Source organism: Acomys russatus, chromosome 18, assembly GCF_903995435.1.
Source record: "Acomys russatus chromosome 18, mAcoRus1.1, whole genome shotgun sequence".
Classification (NCBI taxonomy): Eukaryota; Metazoa; Chordata; class Mammalia; order Rodentia; family Muridae; genus Acomys; species Acomys russatus.
Window position 1 is genome coordinate 58,962,621 of NC_067154.1, and position 14,333 is coordinate 58,976,953.

Here is a 14,333-nt window from a genome sequence, read left to right on the forward strand (position 1 = left end):
GTACTGTAGATGCTATAGAAAAGTCATATATAGTCCTGTAGCTGCTATAGAAAAGTCATATATAGTACTGTAGCTGCTATAGAAAAGTCATATATAGTACTGTAGCTGCTATAGAAAAGTCATATATAGTACTGTAGCTGCTATAGAAAAGTCATATATAGTACTGTAGCTGCTACAGAAAAGTCATATATAGTACTGTAGCTGCTATAGAAAAGTCATATATAGTCCTGTAGCTGCTATAGAAAAGTCATATATAGTCCTGTAGATGCTATAGAAAAGTCATATATAGTACTGTAGATGCTATAGAAAAGTCATATATAGTACTGTAGCTGCTACAGAAAAGTCATATATAGTACTGTAGCTGCTATAGAAAAGTCATATATAGTCCTGTAGCTGCTATAGAAAAGTCATATATAGTACTGTAGATGCTATAGAAAAGTCATATATAGTACTGTAGATGCTATAGAAAAGTCATATATAGTACTGTAGCTGCTATAGAAAAGTCATATATAGTCCTGTAGCTGCTATAGAAAAGTCATATATAGTCCTGTAGCTGCTATAGAAAAGTCATATATAGTACTGTAGCTGCTATAGAAAAATCATATATAGTACTGTAGCTGCTATAGAAAAGTCATATATAGTCCTGTAGCTGCTATAGAAAAGTCATATATAGTCCTGTAGATGCTATAGAAAAGTCATATATAGTACTGTAGATGCTATAGAAAAGTCATATATAGTACTGTAGCTGCTATAGAAAAGTCATATATAGTCCTGTAGCTGCTATAGAAAAGTCATATATAGTCCTGTAGCTGCTATAGAAAAGTCATATATAGTCCTGTAGATGCTATAGAAAAGTCATATATAGTACTGTAGCTGCTATAGAAAAGTCATATATAGTTCTGTAGCTGCTATAGAAAAGTCATATATAGTACTGTAGATGCTATAGAAAAGTCATATATAGTACTGTAGCTGCTATAGAAAAGTCATATATAGTTCTGTAGCTGCTATAGAAAAGTCATATATAGTACTGTAGATGCTATAGAAAAGTCATATATAGTACTGTAGCTGCTATAGAAAAGTCATATATAGTACTGTAGATGCTATAGAAAAGTCATATATAGTACTGTAGCTGCTATAGAAAAGTCATATATAGTACTGTAGCTGCTATAGAAAAGTCATATATAGTACTGTAGATGCTATAGAAAAGTCATATATAGTACTGTAGCTGCTATAGAAAAGTCATATATAGTTCTGTAGCTGCTACAGAAAAGTCATATATAGTACTGTAGATGCTATAGAAAAGTCATATATACTACTGTGCTATACAAAAGTCATATATAGCTACCTGTTGCTGAAGATACCAAAGACACTGATCACAAAACACAGAGAAAACCCATCAACAGTCTCAACCATCTGTGATCTCCACAGTACAATAGTGAAAGCCTAGAAAAGTATGGCCACTGTTTCAAGAGCAGCATGGATGTTGGGGAGAGGCTGATCATGAGGAAACTCATGCCCTGTGCTATAAACCTTGCAAAGAACACATGACAGGGATGTTACAGGACTAGGAGAAAACCCACTGTCATTTGCTCAATGGACATAATCTAGAAGCTGCCTTCTAGACACTCCCCTGTCTACTCAGGGCTAGTGGACTCTCGGACCACATCAGAGCAGCTCTGTGCAGTGAAGTCAAAGTGTAAGGAGGGTAAGTCTGTGAGTGTTTGTCCTTCACTGACTGACTGCACCACACCACTTCCCTTACAGCTCAGGGAACACTGCAAGACGTGGGCGGGAAGCCTGCAAGGGGCAGAGGCCGGCTGAGGAGCACTGCTGTCAAACTGTCTTCTACACACAAGACTCCTGAACTTAAACTCACAGTAGCTGTGGTTGCTTAACACCTGCATAGGAGCAAGTTGGCTAACAGGCCAACATGGATAAGAGGCTGAGCTGACACGCTATTGGCAGCTGGGTGCTGGCTGCTCGAGGAAAGAGAACCAGCCTTGGGTAGGGTATGGCTCCTGGGAGCCCAGGTGGAACATCCAGCCATATATCAGTGGTGCTAACACTCAGGGGGTGAATTTTTTAAATGACAGCACATGGGGAGGAGGGGCGGAGCAGGGGGGCTCCAGGGGGATTTGGGAGAACAGGGGGTAGATATCATCAAAATTCATTGAATGTGAAATTATAAAAAAAAATTATCACATAAAATAAAAACCAAGTAGTTCTAAAGCCAGCATAGTAATTTTATTTATTTGCTTATTTACATAGACAATATTACTTAAAACAAAATCCTAATGTAAAAACAAACAAGAAATTGTTACATTGTACAAAGTCTATGGGTATAAAGCCCAAATAATCAACTGTTCAACAGTTTCTGGGGAAAAATAAAATGTCAAAGCCATTTAAGATCTTTCAGTCCAGCATAGAAGAGACTGAAAGATACCTTAGAAATATCCATCTCCATGACTTAAAAACAAAAATTACAAGATCTAGAAGCAGAGACAACGTAGGGTGCAACAGTTGGGGACAGTACAGAAAGGAGCAGCTTCCATGTTCAGCTGGCCAAGCAACAACACATAACTTGGATGTCCCCGGGGCCACAGGCAGCTCACACTTCTTGGGATCTCTGCATATACAGAATGCTGATTTTGGGGATGAGACCATATTCTAAATATGTAATTAATTTGTTTTATATACACATACCTCAAAGATAACTTTATATAATATTTCAGTATATTTATTTTTTTGATCCTGTCCCATGAGGTCAGGTATAGATTTTTTTTTTCACTTCAGAGTCATGTTGACACTAACAATTTTTGAGTTTTAGACCATTCAGGACTCAGAAGTGGAATGGACAACTGACCCTGCATAGCCAGAGGCAAAAGTCTGATCCGTCAGTTGACAGTACTTGATTATACTTATTTTTCTCAACACAACACTGCTCTAGACACTTTGTGAAGCATTCTGGAATTACCATCTTTATTCCAGCTTCGGAAGGAATCGCTGAGCAGATCCAGGAGTCACCTGCCTCTATTCACCTGCTGACCGGAACCCTTGGCCATCTCTCTAGATCACACTCACATGAGGTTCCCTAATTTTCACATCCTTTCCAATAGCAACAGGCTGAGAAAATTCCAAACCACAAAGCGCTGCTTCCTTTTCCTTCGCTCATCTCTCCTCATTCTGCAGCTTACGCAGCAAAGGGCAGCAAGGCGGCATCTTGAAGATTTCCTGAAAATCTCCTCAGGTAACTGTGATAACTGCCCGAGTTGGTGTTCACAAATGGCTGAACCTATTAGCTTGTACTGTCAGTATTGAACAAGAACCTCCGTTTCTTGCTCCAACAGCGTTCCTTTTGAACCCATCACAGAACCTGCTTTCATATCCATGTTTTTACCGACATCTTGTTCAAGACTATGATTCTCCAAAACAGCATCAGCTAGCTTTACCACACTCGAGAGTCCTCACCGGAATCACCATTATTTCGGAAGTCTCCTCAAGGCTGTAGTGACCTTTGCTGCATTTCTCAACATTTGTCTTGCCCAAGTCCGCACTACTTTATCATAGTTTTAGGTACTTGCTGCATCCTACTTTTTGGTACCCAAGTCTATACTAATGTCCTAGCGCTGTTGTAACAAACAGCCAAAGCCACAGTGGCGTCAAACAATAAAGACTTACTCTCTCATGACTCTGGAGGCCAGAAGTCCACAGTCCAGGTGCAGACGGTGCGGTACTGCTTCTGTCATTCACACCTCTGCTAGATTTAGTGGCTTCAGGTGTTGTGACTTGAGGCTGTTTAGCTCCGATCTGACTCTAGCTTCGCATGCCTTCTCCTTAAGTATTTTTTATGTCTTATGGCACTGGACTTGGAGCCGACCAAGATAATTAAAAATGCCCCAATAGTCTCAATTAGGCTTGCAAAGACTTTTGATCTAAATAAAGTGTCATTGACTTATTTGGGGGTTAGAATGTGGACATATCTTTGCGGAAGTCACCATTCAACCCACAAGTAATGAGGATGTCAAATTTGACCCAGACTAGGTTGTGAAGGGCTTTAGGGAACACTCGATAGAAGTGATAATTTGGGTTGCATGAAAAGTAAAATGCCAACAACGCAACTAATAATTAAAAAAAAAAAAAAAACAGAAGAAGGGGAGGAAGCCACAGAGGTCAAGGATACCATCATGGCCCACAGAATCAACAAAGCAGATGAGAAACAAAATGTAACTAGAAAACTTCGCACTCCAAGGGCGCTATCTGCTGACCAGAACTTTGCAGAAGTGCTTGCATTAAACGACACATTGCCACATTCCGCCTTCCTTGTCAGTAAGATGCCTAGGTACACGAATCGACCTGGGACAGAGAAGTTTTACAAACCGCAGGCACGCGGTGAGTGAGTTACTGTCACAGAGCTACTGTGGCAGAGTGACTGTCCTGAGCAGGGATGCTCCACGTGCCTGGGGACGCCGAGGGACAAGAAGACACCTGGTCAGAGAGGTGCCAAGAGACGTCAGCTCTGGGGGTGCACTAGCTGAGAGGACGCTGGGGTCGGAGAAGAGGCCAGGTCTGAGGTGGCTGTGGAGCCCCAGGGTCCCCGGAGGATAGCAAATCTAAGGGGAAGCGTCAACCGAGTCGCGTCGGGCCTGAGCCGACATCGGATCTGGGGGGACCCTGGAGCGAGGGGCGTCGGCGCAGCATCTTGCAGAAGGAGGACCTATAAGCGGATGCAGGGGTCCCCATGCCCCGGCGCTGCGCTGGGCCCAGGCCCCCCAGGGTACCCACCTGGCCTCCAGCAGCAGCGGGGTCTCGGGCCACTTCGCAGTCAACTGTGCCATCACCGCCTTGGACGCGGTGGCCGTGCTGGCGCCGAGAAGGGCGAGCCACAGCGTGGCGGCGGAGCGCAGAAGCAGCCGCAGTTCCAACACCGATCCGGCCCGCGCCATGGTGCGCAGAGGGAAGCGCGAGCCGCCACGCATCAGTCCACTCCTCCTGGTGCGCCGCGGCCCACTTCCGGTGGGGGGAGCTGCGGTCCGTTATTTGGCCAGCCCATAGCGCGCGCATGCGTGGCCGGCGACCATGGGGGAGCCCCAGCGGGCTGGCGCTGGTACCCTCCCTAGAGGTTGCAAGGTCGCTGTTGAGGATGCTTGAAGGTCCTCCACGGGGTCTTGGGGTCCTGGGTCTGCAGGCCTGGGGCACTGAGTGGACTAGTTGGAGCTGTCTTGATCCAGCTAGTCAGGGAGCCCTAGGTGAGGGCAAACTTTCCGCTCTGTCCTGTGTGAGAGATTGGGCAACCCCTAAGCTGAGGGAGCTGTGATGTGTCAGTCTTTCTCTGCTCTCTGGCTGGTTCGGAGGGCCGGACCTCGCCCCACCCTTAAGATCCAGCAGACTCCTGTGGGATCAGAACTGGCTTCTCAGCCCGGTCAAATTCCTATCAGCAGGGAGCTACACTCACTTTTGGAGTTGGATGCAAAATTGTGTTCCTTACTCTCAGCCCCTTGGAAGGCCCAGGCTTGTGCACTGACAAGACTGAGCAAGCCGTGGTGTCTCAAAAAACTAGAGCTGAACAGAAAAAACATTGGTAAACGATAGGAGTGAAATGTAAGAGAAGCAGAAAAAATAGTTCAGGGAGAGCATAGAGCCATTGCTTCCCGTCCGTGTACATCTCTGCTCTGTGGACACCCATCTCTTCTGGCTGCACGCGCACACACACACGAGAGGGGTGGGGGAAGGTGGGAGGGGAGAGAGAGAAACACACACACACCCCAGAGAGGAGCAGGGGAAAGAGGGAGGGGAAGAGAGAGAAACAGATATAAACTCACACACACAAGAGAGAGATCGAGAGATAGAGACAGACAGACAGACAGACAGAAAAACACACACACCCTTATGTATTTAGTTTTCCTTAGACCCTGTTCTGAAAACTGCCCAGGTAAAGTCTCACTTCCAAAGTGGGAGTCTTCTGTTGTTTTAAACAGGAAAAACCCAAATCATTTGATGTTACCAATGAAGACTCAGGAGCCAGCTGCTGGAGTGAAATCCTAATAGCTCCGAGAGGCAGAGAAAGCACCCCAGCTGGCCTTCCTACTCAGCTCAAGTCCTGAAGGAAAAGGCTCCTCCTTCCTCTCCGCACCGTCTTAAATGTCTTCTCTCAAAGGCCCGCCTATCTATTTAATCCCTGTCAGCTGGTTTCTTGCTCTGCCTCTTGACCTAGGGTTAACTTTATTAAATCCTGTGTACAGAAAGCTCTTGGATGAAATGTGTGGGTTAGGGCTCAACCACATCAAACAAGAAACAGATTTTTTATGGTTCACAATGGGATCAAATAACCTGCAGCTGCCGTCACTTACTGATTTCTCTTCCAACGGCTCTTCGGCTCTTCGTTCTTTGGACTCCCCAAACCTCCTCAGCTGTCACGTCATTGGATTTTCACTCTCAGGCTCACTACTGCAGGCGGTGCTTTTCTTTGAGAACTCACACTTTGCTCATTCCTAGCACAATATATGCTGGGGACCAGGAAGCACTCAGGAGGCCTGGGCGGACCCTCGGTGGTCCTGGGTAGGCAGGCAGAAGGCTCAGCCGTAGAGCCCTAGTACAAGTACATTGTGAACCCTTTACACGTTTTTGTTTTAATTCTTCATTTTTGGCTGAAATTGTGGGATAGAAGAAAATGAAGTGTTGACGGCAAGTCTTGAATTCGAGCAGGTCTCATACAATGGCAATCTTTACCAAAAACCGGCTTGCTATGTAAGCCACATGCAGTCTATTATTAAAGAACATTAGTAAAACTGAACTTAGCGCGCATGCGTACCTATTGAATTCAGAGAAGTGGGTGTGCTACGTCATCCCTCGGAGACGGTGAAACCCACTTAGTATTGACAATTCATTTACATAATTACACACTTTATCTCTTAGGGTATTTTCCTAGCAACTGAAATTACTTCAGAACATTTTCTCACAGTGATCATCTCCAGGGTGGTTTCTTTGCCTGCAGATAATAGGACCAGACTGAGTGACCTTCAGCTTTTCTTCTCTGTGTAATTGCCTTGTGCAGGTAGAAAAACCCAACAGAGCACATTTAATTCAGTAAAATAGCCAAGGATTCTAAAATCAGTAAATTCTAAAATTTGATCAATAAGTTCTAAGAATCAATAGCCCCTTGGCACAAGTTGGCCATGAACTGTACACACCTTGGAGATGTAATCATGCCTGAGCATTCTCTTTCTTTCTTTCTTTCTTTCTTTCTTTCTTTTTTTTTTTTTTTAGGAAAATGCAATCCAAAGTTAGTCACTTCAGGGCACTATGAATGAAAAATTCATGATAGCAGTTTTCATTACCCGTGGAAGAAGTGATTAATGAGTCCTTTATAATAAGAAACGTGTTTCTGGAATAAATCATCTCTAATTCGTCTGAAGGTACAGTGTGAGCTACATGCGTCCAGTGGCTATAATGCCGTCGTGGGAGAGAGAATAAAGTGAGATATTAAGAACCTTTCTGAGCTAAAACGAAGTCTTAAAGTATAAATGAAGTTTAAAAATCCCCCTTTTGTTTTTAGCTATTCTTTGTTGTAAAGTAGACACCATCCTCTTATTTTAATTGGAATCTTTTAAATATACAAAAGCATCCTACCCTCTCTCCAATTGGGAAGAATTCAAAGACTTCAGGAAGTTGTCATATCTTCTCTTAGGCATGGCTACATCATAATCATAAGCAAATAAGTAATGGTTGAGAGTTTTTTTAATTTAACGATCTGCACATCTAACTTTCTGACTTTCCATATTTTGCTTAAAATAAGTCACAAATGTAGAACTCCATTTTGTTTGCTTGCTTTTGAAGCCCCAGAATGGAACCCAGAGCTTTGTGTGTATTAAGCAGGTGTTTTACCACTGAGATGCCCAACCTCTTGCTCCGCACGTGTGCGTGCTTGTGTGTGTGCACGTCACCACAGTGGCTTTCCAGTAGCCGGGAGTGGCTGTGAACTATACTGATCATTTTGATTATATGAAAACCTGAAACTGGGTATTTAACCACCACCTTCTATGCTTACTCACATGGCTAGTGAGGTCAGAGTGTTTATTATTGGTGGCAAGATGCATGAAAGATAAAATTGGTCATTCTAATAGTTTTAAGGATATAGATTTTATGGCGTATGGAGTTAAGTCCGCTCACACTGTTATGCAACTGGTCTCTAGAGCTCATCTTGCGGCTCTCACTGTCTTTCTCTCAACTTCTCATTCAACTTTCTGCTTCTTGACTCCTGTAGATAATCACAGGGTCAAAAATCACACACCGTTTAGTGACTGGGTTATCTTAGCCCGGTTCTCTGAAGCCCTCTCTCCGCTTCAGCGGGTCTCAGAGTCCCCTTCAGTGTTAGGGCTGACAGGTATTCTGCTGCCACACGGTGACAACTCTGTTGATCCATCTTCTATAGAAACGTGAGTTTCTTCCACATTTTAGTACTTGTTAATAACCCTGTTTTGGATTTGAGTATGGAAAGATCTTTTCAAGATTCTGCTTTCAACTGTTTCAGAGCTCTACCCCTGAAGTGGGATTGTTGGATCCTGTGTAATTCTACTTTTGGTTTCATGAGGCGTTGCCTTCCTGTTCTCTTTAGTGCTTGTACAGTTCACACTCTCACCGGGAGTGAGTGAGTGAGTATTCTGATTTCTCTGTACCCTTACCTAAAGTGAAGTGGCACATCACTGTGGCTTTAATTTTACACTCCCAGATGATCATGTTTTTTTTGTTTTGTTTTTGAAGTAAAACTTTCAGCATTAATATCAGAGTTAATTTCTGGATTGAAGACAGTACTTTCCATAATTGTGTAAGTGTAAGACAGTGACTATTGTCCCTCTTTTCTCATCATCTTTGAAGACACTACTTAAGATATCCAGGGCTAGCCAGGCATGGTGGCACATGCCTTTAATCCAGCACTCAGGAGGCAGAGGCAGGCAGATTGCTGTGAGTTTGAGGCCAGCCTGGTCTACAAAGTGAGTCTAGGACAGCCAAGGCTACAAAGGCTTGGCTTACTGAGCTGACTCTACTTAGTACACCCTCCTCTAGACATTGCTAATGAGGTCTATTAACTAGTTCTGAGCTCCATGACCTCTCCTGATAAATCCTTGGAAATAGAAATTTGTAGATGGGATTTTTTTCCCTGTCTGTCTTGACAAGATTGGGACTCTGTGGCTAAGAAACCAGGAAGTGAGCAATGGACTCACAGCGCAGCTCCCGTGCCTGTCTTCTATAAGTATCTCCTTTTTGAAGCAAAACTTAATCTGGAAAGAAGGCATGGGTAGAGATTCTAGAAGAGAAAGACAGTTTGGAAGGCAACATCAATAAAAGGATTGTCTGCTGCATGTAAATCTCTTCTTGCTTAAAATAACTCCCATAATATGAGTTTAATTGGTTGGAGAAAGCCAATGCTAATTGCTTGAAAGTCAAGTTGCCGTCAGAAGAGTCTTTATTTCCACCAGTACAATAATTCTAAAGAAGGAAATGTCAACGTCTATTCTTGAGTCATCTCTGCCGTGTTACACCTGCAGCTGGATGTGCTGAAAGTCACATCTAAAATTAAGTTATATCAAGTATCACGAGGCAGGAAAATTTACACCAGTTATGCCATTTTTGTAAGTCTCCTCCTGATTCAGCAATTGATGTGAATAAGATCAAATAACAATGTGCTCCATTTCAAAGGCCAAAACCCCGTTATTCTTGGCTAGCTGAAGGAATATCAGAAAAGTTCACTCTTCCTGTTTGTCTTCTCATCTTCTCAAGGGGCGGGCTGTGGACTGAAGGGGCGGGCTCTGAACTGAAGAAGGGGCGGGCTCTGGGCTGAAGAAGGGGCAGGCTCTGGACTGAAGGGGCGGGCTCTGAACTGAAGAAGGGGCGGGCTCTGGACTGAAGGGGCGGGCTCTGGACTGAAGGGGCGGGCTCTGGACTGAAGGGGCGGGCTCTGGGTAAAGACCAGCGTGGAGGCAGTTTGGATACCACATCAAAGGGGAAATTTACATCTTGCATGTTATTTCAGTTGAAGATATAATAATGGGGCACAAGAATGGGAAGATGAGAAGTTTTACAATGTCAGCTGACCCTATAAAGCTTTTCATTTATTTTAATTGTCTTCATTGCATTTTGATGTCCAGCGCTCACTTTTTGTGTTGTTGTTTTGTTGTTCTTCTTCTCTCACTGTTTTCTCTTTCACTCTTAGTCTGGATCCACTTGTTTGTAATTCAGTGTGAACGCATTTCAGGCACTAAGCTAGAGGCACAGGGCACTATTTTAAAGAGCTGCTTGGTCTGCTCAAAGGTCCTCCATTCCTCCCAGTTGCAGCTGTACTGGAGAAAACAGGAACTTGAGCACATCCCTAGAGGGTGCAGGCTGTTGTGTTTCAAGAGCCTGGTTTTCTACACACTTTCCCCAGTAGTTCAGGCATGTCTTCACACAATACCCTTTACTTCGGTGGTCTGCACTCTCCTCCAAGGCTGTGCCATCTCAGTCTAAACTGAACCTCACACCTCGTCTCATACCTCAGAGGATTTTATTTTGAATCATATGGCATCCAGAATATCTCAGGTGGAACCTTCTGAGGAGAGCAGACTTGCATAACAAGCCTGGGAATTGGCACATCTCAGAAACGTCTAGAGAGGCCAGGCAATGGGGACACATTACGTTGCGTTGTGCCGCTGTAAGAAAAGACTCTGAGCAGAAGCAACTCAGAGGAGAAAAGACTCTATTTCAGCTTCCACCTCTGGGCGAGGACCATGACTTCCAGCAGGACCCCGAGGCAGAACCAGGAGCCGCGTAGCTTGCCGACGCTCACACTGACCTCGTTTTCCTTTAAAATTTTTTGTAAATAATAATAATAATAATAAATTTATTCAGATTACATCCTGATTTGTTTCCCCCTCACTTGTATCTTCCAGTTCTTCCCTCCCTCCTCCGTTTTCTTATACAGTTCCGAATCACCTCTTTGCAATGGTGCTGCCCTCAGTGAGTGAACCCTCCCATATCAATCAACCACGGAGGCAGTTCTCCACAGACACGCTTACAGCCCTTTCTGACCTGAGTGAGCTCTCAGCTGTGATTGTCTCCTCAAATGAGTCTGCGTTGTGCCAACAGTGACATCAATAACAGGGCTAGATGTGGTGGTGCTGCCTCCAAGGAAGGAAGGAAGGAAGGGAGGAAGAGGTTCATTAGTATGTTAAAATTGGCCAGAGAATAAATATCCTGAAAGTTTGCTAATAAATCCAGGGGTTGGAGACGTAAGTATTTTAGAGCATTTCATGAACATATCAGCATATATGATAGATATGAGGATAAAACTGCCAATGTGGTCACTTATGGATACTTAAAATTCCAGCTGTAAAAATAAAAACTAATGCAATTGCATAGATTTAGGTGAGCCTCTTGCTGGTCTAAATTCAAGGTAATGCACACAATATCACACTCAAAACAATCCTGGTAAAAAGCCTATGTACACCTAGCTATGGCAAGCAATAGCATTTGAAAATACACATTATAATTACTGTCTCATTTTGTTATGTGTCATATTTTCTAGTGGATTATCTTGTATTTCATATGAATTACTGACATCAATGAATTTCATAGTTAACTAACAGGTGCTTTGTAAAGTTTTCTCTTAAGTTTCATATTAAATCTTAAAGTTCATGTAGCAGAATTTTCTGTTCATAAATTTCCCAAACTGGTGGGAACATTGACATGGGGTTGGTGTTAAATCCTACTGAGAATTATAAGCCATATCCTTACCGAAAGTTTGTGTTCAGAGTCACTGTAATCTGACATGTCAGAATCATTTCTGCCACTGTCTTACTACCCGTTACTCTGCTGTTTTATCTGGATTTATATTTAAGCAGTGTTTTTGCCTTTAATTCAGCCAGGCTTGGAGAGTTAACAGTAACACCAGCTGGCACAGAGCTGAGCCTGCATCAGCATACTGATGCCAGTGACACCTCAATGTTTCTCTGTCTTACTAAACTGCCTCACACAGGCATTAAGCATGTGGTGACAGAAGAGGGTGGAGAGGAATCAGGCCGGAGTGGACTGGATGAGCGCCGCCATTGGAAGAGAAGGTGTCTGGCAGTGAGCTGGTGCGTTACCACAGTGAGGAAAAGCAGCCACTAGATCCTCACCGTCAACAGTGAATGAGAGCGACCGTGGCTTCCTGCCGGTGGCTCATGATGAATGGTTTAGACTAGAGCACTGTGGGCTCTGAACACAATTAAAAGCAAAATTCACTATTTTTGGAGATGCTTGGGAAAGATCCAAAGCAGCTGCCCTATTCTGATATGAAGAATAACTGAATAATCAGTTAAAAATTAATTAACTTTTTAGTCGAAGCAAATATATGCAGAAAAACTCCGACCTCCTAATTATCTAACCACTACCTGAAGTCTTACATAATAAATTGCTCTCCCCTTTTTTTGAGCCACAATTCTGTGCTGCTTTTTAAAGTGTTTAAGCTGGGAGGTGTATCACCAAGCACAGCTGATAGACTATTCTCTGAAGAATACACTTGAGACCTTTAACTTAGGTAAGACAAGGTGGACAGGATGCAGGTGAGAGAGAAGTCAGCAAAGCAGAAGCCAGATGAACATAAAGGAACAAACATGCAGGTGATCAGGGCAGCCCCAAGGGTCAAGCTGTCTTAAATGGGGGTGTAGCCCCCTCATCAAGGGTCAGACATAACTGAGGGTGTAGCCCCTTCATCAAGGGTCAAATGTGACTGAGCGTGTGGCCCCCTCATCAAGGGTCAGACATAACTGGGGGTGTAGCCCCTTCATTAAGGGTCAAATGTAACTGGGGGTGTAGCCCCCTCATCAAGGGTCAGACATAACTGGGGGTGTAGCCCCCTCATCAAGGGTCAAATGAAATTGGGGGTGTAGCCCCCTCATCAAGAGTCTGGAACAGGTTTTAGGGGAATGAGGTGAGTCCAGTGTCGGACACACTGAGTCCCAGAGGCAATGTAGCAAGAACATAGGCAAAATTCAAAGTATTAGGAAGTCAGAGCCACAATTCTTTGTTGACTGGCATCTGGAGGAAGGGTGGGGGAAGAGGTTAAGGTAAGAGCCATAGTCCACAGGACTGTGGTCTGAACAAATTGGTATAGTCACTGAGGTGGAGGGGACTGGTGAGTTTCAGGTTCACTGAGTTTGAGGTGTTTTTGAGAACATCAAGATGGTATGGACAGCTGGATATGTGGCTGGACAGTTGGATTTGTGACTGGACAGCTGGATTTGTGGCTGAACAGTTGGATTTGTGGCTGGACAGTTGGATATGTGGCTGGACAGCTGGATATGTGGCTGGACAGCTGGATATGTGGTAGGACAGCTGGATTGTGGCTGGACAGCTGGATTGTGGCTGGACAGCTGGATTGTGGCTGGACAGCTGGATAAGTGGTGGGACAGCTGGATATGTGGCTGGACAGTTGGATTTGTGGCTGGACAGCTGGATTTGTGGCTGGACAGCTGGATATGTGGCTGGACAGCTGGATATGTGGCTGGACAGCTGGCTATGTGGCTGGACAGCTGGCTATGTGGCTGGACAGCTGGCTATGTGGCTGGACAGCTGGCTATGTGGCTGGACAGCTGGCTATGTGGCTGGACAGCTGGCTATGTGGCTGGACAGCTGGCTATGTGGCTGGACAGCTGGCTATGTGGCTCTCACATAAAATCACAGATTGAGTTTTGAAAGTGAATGACACAAGATACTGAGAAGCACCTTGGAAAGTGTGAAGTGTTCCTCAGAGCCCTAGCCTTGCTTTGTTGACCATGGTTAAGCAAGCCTGAAGGATCTCCAAACAGCCCATGTTTAATTGTTGGAAGAAAAACATAATTTGTGGTTTTATGGAGGTAAAGGAAGACATCAGCACTTTGTCACTATGAAATTGGCACCATGCCAGACTTAGAAGCCACTTCAGCCAGTATTTTATCAGTAATTATTCATCTAAACCGTAAAGGCGAGGAAATTCTTTTTTATAAGAAAGGAACCTTACATTTATTCTTTACAAGTAGTTACTCTCAGCTGTGACAACAGAGAAATGCCTGTTCTCTTCAGACAGAGGCCACTGACCAGAGAATGCTTTCTGGGCAACTCAGTTTGGAACTGGTCAGAACTGAGGTGCTAAATCAGACTATTTAAAAAATATGTTCAAGAATTAAAGCAAGAAAGCACAGTGTGTGCACATTGGATGGGCTTCTTTCTTTCTTTCTTTCTTTCTTTCTTTCTTTCTTTCTTTCTTTCTTTCTTTCTTTTCAGAAAAGCTATTAAAGACATTTGAGGGTGAGCCAGGTGAGAATTTGAATATGACCTGGATA

At 43.9% G+C, this 14,333-nt stretch overlaps 1 protein-coding gene across 1 annotated transcript in view; it reads right to left on the minus strand.

Annotated features, from left to right (window-relative positions):
• Uggt2 (UDP-glucose glycoprotein glucosyltransferase 2) overlaps positions 1 to 4,979 on the minus strand; it is a 135,292-nt gene extending 130,313 nt beyond the window's left edge. The window contains exon 1 of the mRNA XM_051160970.1: positions 4,783 to 4,979. Within this exon, the coding sequence (XP_051016927.1) occupies positions 4,783 to 4,976 (194 nt within the window). The 5' untranslated portion in view covers positions 4,977 to 4,979. The remainder of the gene's footprint in view (positions 1 to 4,782) is intronic.
• Positions 4,980 to 14,333: the final 9,354 nt, after the last annotated feature.